Genomic DNA, 9,120 nt, shown 5'->3' on the forward strand with positions numbered 1-9,120 from the left:
GCTTTCTTGCAATATTATGATGATCTTCTTGGCAAGGAGAAAATGTTAAATAAAAAGGTGAGCAATAGAGTTATTAAGGAATGGGAGGTTCTAAATGAGCAGTAGAGACAGGGGTCATGTAGACAGTTTACTGGCGAAGATGTCAAAAGGGCATTGTTTGATATAGAAGACACCAAGTCTCCAGGTCCTGATAATTATACTAGTGACTCTTTCAAGGCTGCTTGAGGAGACATTTGAGGTGATATTAATACAACTATTCTTGATTTCTTCCAAAGTAGCACATTATTAAAACCGATGAATGCCTATCAAAGAAAAACCTCAAAGTAAAAAGTGGAAAAAGTAAAGTAAAAAGCTCATATTCCACATGGAAAAAATAGCTATGCTCCACCTTGTTTAGTTATGAGCTCCTAATAATTGTTTGATAGAGTGTTAGAAGGATGGATGTACCACACACGCGCTCCCACCTGCTAGGTCGGGCTCGTGGCGAGCGCGGGCGTGATCTGTGGTTCGTTTTAGATCTCCTTCTTTTATTTTGAAGCAAATTGCAACTATCTCGACTTGGCATATTAGTGTATTTTGTAACCGTTGCTAGCAAGATTTCTGAAGCCAAATTGATTTGTCATTGATTTCATTCCTTATAATCAGTCTTTTCGTTATTCTTATTATTAGTTAAGCCTATTTAAGGGCTGCTTCATTTCAGTCAAAACAACAGAAAATATTATCTCCTAAACTTGTCCGCAAAAGCTGTGTAATTTTGGTCTGGGAATATATTTTAGTCTCCATTCGTGGTGTGTGAATGCACACATACTTGGAGCCATGCTAGCCTGAAGGATGATCGCTTGATTTCTACTGCATCGAGATAACGCGAAATTATATTAGAACAGTGGTTATACACGTCACGGCAAACTATTCTCCGCTCCCGCTTCAACAAATTAGTTTTATTTTATTGTATTTTCGCAAGAAAATGGACATACAGGAGTCCGTACTCCTAATCACACATTACTTATTAGTACAAAAGAAGAAAAAGCTAAGGCTCTTTCATCTTTGTGAAAAAAACAACAGTATGAATGCAAAAATCGAAAGAGAGAGAAAAATAAATTCCCGGACTGTCCGCTAGTTACAGTAAGAACAATACCAGATCACACCCCAGACTAGATCACAATTCACAAAGATTCACTAAGGACTAAGCTTGTCGAGCCAAAGCTTGTAGTTCCCCAACTAAATTTGCAACATATCTAGCTTCAATCTCTTGATTGAGGAAAAACTTTCTCCATTTGTTATGATTTTCTCTCATCAAAATTCCTGCCTCATTTTCAGTATCCAACATGAGTATCTTTATTGCTTCCAAAATATCCTCTTTTCCAAAGTACCCATCTTCATCTCTTCTACTTACTTCCACCCCTAACTTGAGGTCTCCACAAAAGACCTTAGCATTCATAAACTGATCAGCCTTTAGAGGCAAACATGCTAATAGACAATCATTCACAATACCTTCTACTATAGAGGAAATCCCTGAATGAGTAAGAAAGCACCCAACACTTTTGTGTGCTAAAATGTGTTGTTGTTGCACCCATCCTGTATGCACAACTCCTCTATCTTTTACTCTCTCCCTAAAATTTTCTGGCAATGATGCTTCTAACTTCTGTTTTGCAACATCAATACTTTCGCTCTCGAATTTCAAAACTAAAAAGAAGGGCATACCAGTGAGCTCTAACCCAAGTGTAAGCTGCTCAATTTGAGCATCATCTAAATATGACTCACTTCCAAAATTGCAAAAAATGACTGATTTTTCAGGGAACTTTCCCAACCAACTTTCCCATTTTTCATCTAGTTCACCAGAAGGTGGTAGAGGAGCAACAGGGCCAGCTAAAAACAGAGGTTTTTCAATCTGGGATTTTATGTAATCTATGTATGGACCTTCTACTTCAGTGCTGGACTTATAGATTGTAGCATCACAGGTTTTTATAAACCTCATTATTCTTTCGAAAGCAGGTGGTCCGCCATGGAAGCTCTGATAAAGGTACTGGAAATCTAGAGCTTGGAAAGTTTTCATGGAGGTAATTGAGGTTTTAGGGTACCCTTGAGGAGGCTTTTTTAAGTCCTCAAGAGTGGGAGGTTTACTGGGATCTGTCATTCTTGAAGGGATAGTAAGATACGAATTCGCCGAAGCTGGAAATATACTGAAGTTAATGGTTTTGATGCCGAGTTCAGAAGCTAATGCAGGTAGCCAGAAGTGTGCAAAATCAAAGAGAATGATGTGTGGTTTGAGTTGAGATAACAATGTTTTAAGTTGAGGTTGCATTTGGTCAAGTGCAACTTTGAGGAGCTCAGCAGTTTGAGATGTTAAGTCTGAGCTGCTGTCAAAGTTAGGGGAGAGTCCTACAATTGGAGGGATACTAAGAGGGATGACTCGATTGGGAGCAGAAAGATTAAGGGCGGATTCAATACGCGGGATGTTTCCAGGTATTGAGAAGAAAGAGATTTGGATGCCATGAGAGGACAGCTTTTTAGAGAGTTGGATAAATGGGTTTATATGACCATATGCAAACCATGGAAACATAGCAATGTGAAGCTTGATTGACTCTTTATTTGAACCTGCCATCTCTCCAATCTGGGTGTGATTTTACAGGGATGAAAGATGAATATGTGAACAAGTTCCAAGCTTCTAATGGTTAGGAACAACTTTTTGGCGTTGTATATTTAATCATAAATGTTGATATTATATTCTCTATTTTTAGGAACTGGGCACACCTAGCTTTATATAAAAGGCTTATGATTGGTGATGAATAGACATATGTAAGGCCTTTACATTGACAGCTCACGTTCTTGTGGTGAAGTTATGTCTGAAGCTGAGAGTTGAAATTTTAGAGTGTATTGGTACTTGGTAGGTTATGTTTGTGTCTTCAATTCTGCCACATAGCTTCTTCAATATTAGCCACCTCTTTTCGGTTGTTGGATGTTCAAAGCATCTACAATGGACTAGTTGGTCTTGATTGGTCTTGGAGCATCTACAATTGATATTAGCCACCTCTTTTTGGTTGTTGGAAGAAAGAGAAGGAGAAAAATGGAAAAAATACAGACCAACAAAAGCTCAGCCACCGATTTTACATGCTCTAAACATCTCATTAACTTCCCACCAACTCATTTTTTTTTCTCACAATGGTTGAGCTTAGAGGTGGGCATGGGCCGGGCCAGGCCTGGTCACGGGCTCGGCCCGCGGGCTTGAGTAAATGGCTGGCCGGTTCGGGCCCGGGCCTATGAGTGGCGGGTCGTGCCGGGCTAGGCTTGAAATTTTAAAAATTTGTCCACGGGCCGAGCTCATGCTTCCCGCGGGCCGGCCCATGTTTTATGTTGTATTTTTGTATTTTTAATAGTTTTAGGGTAAAAAACAAAGAAAAGGAGCGTTCGGCCCGCGGGCTCGTGCCGGTGTAGGCCGGAAATAAAATTTCTTGACCGTGACAAGCCTGCGGCCCACGTAGCAGACAACGGGTCGGGCTAGGCCCAAATCGTGTCGGCCCGGCCCATGCCCACCTCTAGTTGAGCTAGTCCTACTTGGCTTTTCTATTTATCTCTCTTATTATACTCCATTATATACTCTCTTTCCTATCCAAAATGTCTTTATACTTATATAGAGTAGATAATTTGTATTCATATTCTAATTAGTGGTTGGAAAGTAATTAGAAAGAAAAGTAGGCTGGGAAAAAAATGTGATAGAATATGTCAAATTCAGGCTCAATTTATAAATAAAAAATAATTAAAAGCTGATTTTTTAATTTACCTTCAAAACAAAAAACAATCTTGTACAAAATAAAAAAAACAGCAACAATAAAACAATATTAGTCACACCATAATATCACACTATTCGTTGCTATGCACGCCATCCAAGGTCTAGTTGGTTTGTTGGTCTAACATTCCATTAGACCAACCAACTCCAAGGACCAATTACCCCAATAGTAAAACCGAGTAAAACTAGCTATACTTTTTGTTAGACCAACTAAAATCCAGCCCATTATATATGCTCTTAAGAGCAACACCAATGGTAAGACCAATCTTAAGGATCATCAATTATTTTATTATTTTCTCTTTCCTCCACCTCATTTATGCCCAACTTATCCAAAAACCCTTATTTTTTCCACTCCCAATCATTAGACTGATTTATAGGATCATTAAACTCTCTCTCCTACTATTTACCATACCCCAAAAAATCAAACTAAAACTAAATTAACTAATCTAATCTACTCTTGCCACATGTCCAACATTACATAGCTTTGGCGGGTAATTTTTTGGGATGGACAGTTCATCCCAATGCCCAGTTCATCTTCTTCTCTCTCCTCTTTGTACTCTCTCTCTCCTATATTTTATTATTACTTTTTCCCACTCTCTCTTTATGAACCCCTAAGAGTCTAACTGATGTGTATGCTCTAATGAGACATTGATCTTGAAAGATTCAAGTACACCTTTTTTAAATAGTTGTGCAATGTTGACTTTTGCATTATTCATGTATTTACTGTGACTAGAAATTTGTGACTAATATATAATACAAACTTTATCATATAAGATGTTAATTGTAAATTATTTTCGCAAATAGGTAATGAAAATACGATCGAAATAGTTAATAGCTGACAAGTGTGAAAGTCAAAATGTTATAATTATTATAAGACGGATGGAATATCTACTCTTGGCATTTGCAAATATGAGTGCAACTAGTTTTTGACTCGTGGGACACTCCAAGTTATTGTTTGTAATACAGTCTAGAAATTCAGTTTAGTAGCCTAGCTAGAAATTTTATCATTAATATTCTTAATCTCATTATTGTCGTGAGAGGGCATAAAGAGTATAATTGATCTTTGATTTTCTTAAAAATATATGATATATAACTTTTTTTTTGAAATAAGTTTGTTTAATAAGAATTCTGTATTCAAGAGAGATAAGGGAAGTTGAAGCCTTAAAGTGAAAGATGCCAAGAGGGTAGTTGAACTGAATGGTAGTGAGTAATTCGACAAGGACCTACTCAAGTAAAAGAAAAGGATCTATCCGGAAGATCTAACCAATGTATGCATAGTACTATAGAAAAAATGTTCAAGTGGGAACAATTCTCAAATAAAAACGTAAAAATGATGAAATAATTATTCTCCTTAATACAATGTAATTTTTTTTTGGAAAGAATAGTTCTACAAGAGTAAAATTAAATGATTATATTTTTAGCTAAGATGAATTTCTTGTTGGTAAAAATTGCAATACTTAGTACACTAGGGGGAAAAAAGGAAGGGCTGCGTTTTTTCTATAAATGCAGCCCTACTAGTGAAGGGCTGTGCTTTTCTTCAAAAGCGCAGCCCTACTAAGTGAAGGGTTGCGCTTTTCTTCAAAGGCGCAGCCCTTCTATTATGTAGGGCTGCGCTTTGAAGAAAAGCGCAGCCCTTCTTAAAAAATTTGAAATAAAAAATTCGCGGGCTTCAAATATATTTTTCCTCCTTCTCTCTCGTCCCTCCTCCCTTTTCCTCCTTCTCTCTCCTCTCTCCTCTCTAACGTCCCTCCTCCATTTCCTCCTTCTCTCTTCTCTCTCAAAAACTCCCAGAAACACGACAAAAAGCCTGAAATGATTTGCACTAATCATGCCGACGGAGTCCGATTGCCTATTGAGATACCTTTTCGGAAGCGGAACGGGCCAACGAGTCAAACCCATTGCTACGCTGTGATGTATAGGCTTTTTAAGCCATCCGAGTTCGTTTAAGGCTCGAAATAGACATTTTAAGTATTTCTGAATTTTATTATTTCCTTAATTATGTATTAGGGTTTTGTTTTACGTATTTAAACATTATTAGGTCAATGTTTGGAGGCAGGTTTTGATTAATGTTCTTGCATTTTCAGATCTATAATTTCTCAATCTTTGTTTTGATTAATGTTCTTGTATTTTCAGATCTATAATTTCTTCTCTTCTGTATATTAGTTTTTGTTCCGTTTTTTTCATTTTCGTTTCCTTCTTTTTTTTGTTTTGTTTTGTGTTTAGTTGCATTGTAGAATTCTCTATGTGATAACATTTTTTGATTCCTGTTTTAGTTTTAGTTTTCCTGACCATATTTCCTACTTCCCTTTTGGAATTGGATGGTTTACTTTAAAGTTTAACGCAAATGTTAAAATTCAGAAAATGTGAGATTAATATATGAGTAAAAAAATGTAAAAAAAAATTTTTTTTTTTTTTGGTAGGAAGGGTTGCGATTTTACCTAAAAAGCGCAGCCCTACTTAAAAAGTGAAGGGCTGCTATTGAAAGGGTTGCTGTCAAAAAGCGCAGCCCTAAGGGCCTTTTTTAGCGCAGCCCTTCCTTATTTTTCCACTAGTGGTATGTATTCTTACTTCCTAGCTCATATAGGTAGAATTCTTACCTGAACCCAATCATAAAATGAAGTTTAGTGAGTTTAATTTTATATAAGGATGTGAGAAAGATTAAATAATAATCCAATATAGAAAAACATAATCCTTCGAATCAAGATATTACTATCTCTATTGTTTTAAGAAATTGTTACACATTGATATTTGCACTACTCACAAATTTCAATTTGATCATCATGTGTAATTTATACTTGGTTGAAAATATAACCATATGAAATCTTATTAAATTCGTCTATATTACTATCACATATAAAAATTTATTTTCATAAAGACTTGATCCTGTATATGTTTCTATATTAGATCTTATCCGTTAAGTTTGAATCTAATACATATTTTGTTGATATTTAGCACTAATAAAAATTTTGTTGCTATTTTGAAAATTTAGCCATGGTGTAAAAAATTTGAAAATTTTGTTGATATTTTGTTAGTGCTAAATTTTTTGTCATCAACGTTTAGCACTAATACAAAATTTTGTTGATACTTGGTATGTATCTAGCCAAAATGGTGATTAAAAACCGATATAATTTTGTTAATATTTTAAAATTTTATATTAAAACATATAACAAGATCTCGCACAACTATATTTTTTGATTAAAAAAAAAAACATGGCTATGTTAATTCTTAAGTGTAAATCATGGTAGATGGTAACAACAAATTTTAGCAAGACATATAACAAGATTTCACATGACAATATTTTTTTGAGATATATAGTATACTCCCTCCGTTTTTCGAAAATCTACTAGCCTTCCTTTTCCATATGTTCCTAAGATCTACTCGCTATGCTTTATTTGTCATTTGACAAAAGATATACAATAATTTAATCATCCTTGGCCCACATTCTATCTCTTCTATACTCTCTATCTTCCTTTATATATAATAAATCCACACTCTCTATTATATCTTCTCACTAAAAAAGATAAAGAAACTAAGTGGATTCACTTTTTATGCTCTTTATCCAATTTGCCTTAAAGTGTGTGTCCAGATTAACCGAGTAGATCTTCAAATAAAAAGAGGGAGTATGCATGTATATATACATATACTTCCCCTATTTCTTTTTACTTGTAAGAGTTTGACTTTTACACTACTCACCAACTCTACATAGTTTATCTTTGGTGATTTTTAGGTAAGGAGAAACATATTCATGCAGGATCTTGTTAGATTCATCTTAATGTATATTTTTCGAATATCTTATTTTCATAATTTTTAATAATCGGTAATTAAAGATATTAATTGTTTAAGTTATGCATAGGCAAGCGTGAAAGTCAAACAATTGCAAGTAAAAATTAACGAAACAGTGTAAGTATATACTTGGCCTAGTGGTTGGGAATCCTTGATGTTGGATTTTAATTCCCACAAGGGGTAATTTGAGGATAGGGATTTCCCCTATCATCCCCATTCTCTCAGAGTGTCTAGACCTTTAATTCGGACCAGATTGACCTATGTGATGTTTCGATCCGTAGAGATATTTATCTTACCAATCCAGAAAATATTCATATATAGATGTGTGTTGTGTGTGTATTTATAACAAATAAAATAGCACGGTAAGGAGAAGTGTATATGCTACAATATTATGTGATAGTAATGTCTTTGATAGGTAACAAATTGCTATTACAACATTTCCAGGGAACTGCGAATTTACAAGGCATCATAAAACTCCACATCAAAAAGGACGCAAGGATGGCTTTTTGTGGAGTTGCCTTGGAAATAAACAGGCCCAACCCTTCAGACATATCAACATGCCCCACCATACTCGGTCCACATATCAAATCCTTGGACCAATCGACCCAATATCAGCTGAATTACTTGTAGTCCAAAATTCAACCCAAGACAAGCTCTCCTTCCCAAAGAAAAAGGGATGCACTTAAAACTTTGTCCTTTAAAATCAATACTCGTTATGACAGATATGAGAAATAACAAATAATCGAATGCAAAACAAAGAAAAACACACAGATTTAATGTGGTTCACCAACAGTGTGTTGGCTACGTCTAGGGCAGGGAGAAAATAGTTTTATTGATGAAGAGAAATATCGGATTAAAGAGTAATTAAGACTTAATTCGTGGTATAAAGAAACTAGGCTTAAAACCTATTTATACCCCGTATTGGAAAACACGTTTTTGCGTGAAAACGGCCCACAGCCCGATCGAGCGACCTATTTCCCAAACCTAGACTTGCTCGCGGGTCCGATTGGGCGACCTTTGCCCCGTCGTTATTCGCTACTACGCCCGACGCCATCCAGTACCCTGCAAAGTAGCCTGCTGGACATCTTCGAGTCGTGCCCCATCGGGCGATCCCGCGAACATTCCGTCGAACAGATTGAAGGCATATATTTCCTACAAATTTCCACCTTGACTTGAATCCTCTCACAATAAACCAGAACACCAGATAACATATGCATTAATCACAACGCCGAAATTCTCCCTGCACACAGTTTTGCCTCGAAAGACAACCAGACCAGATTTGTCGCTTAAGGACACCATATTAGCCCCTAAGGACCCCAGACTTACCCCATAAGGGCAACTAACAATCACGAACATTGAGCAAGTCCAAACAATGTTGAAAGTTACTATGCGAAATCGGCTTGGTGAACATATCAGCAGGATTATCAGTTGTACCTACCTTCTTCACCATAACCCTTGTCTCACTCCTCATAAAATAATATCTCACAACAATGTGCTTATTCCTCTCATGATGGACTTGATTCTTGGCTAAACATATTGCACTCAAACTGTCA

The 9,120-nt window shown here is 36.2% G+C and overlaps 1 protein-coding gene across 1 annotated transcript; it reads right to left on the reverse strand.

The window, feature by feature from the left end:
• Positions 1 to 923: 923 nt before the first annotated feature.
• On the reverse strand, positions 924 to 2,811 carry LOC104908786 (anthocyanidin-3-O-glucoside rhamnosyltransferase). The gene has a single exon (XM_010697936.3). The coding sequence runs from the start codon at positions 2,600 to 2,602 to the stop codon at positions 1,184 to 1,186; it is 1,419 nt and encodes a 472-aa protein (XP_010696238.3). The 5' UTR covers positions 2,603 to 2,811; the 3' UTR covers positions 924 to 1,183.
• Between the last annotated feature and the right edge of the window lie 6,309 nt (positions 2,812 to 9,120).

The sequence above is a fragment of the Beta vulgaris genome, chromosome 7 (assembly GCF_026745355.1).
Source record: "Beta vulgaris subsp. vulgaris cultivar EL10 chromosome 7, EL10.2, whole genome shotgun sequence".
Classification (NCBI taxonomy): domain Eukaryota; kingdom Viridiplantae; phylum Streptophyta; class Magnoliopsida; order Caryophyllales; family Amaranthaceae; genus Beta; species Beta vulgaris.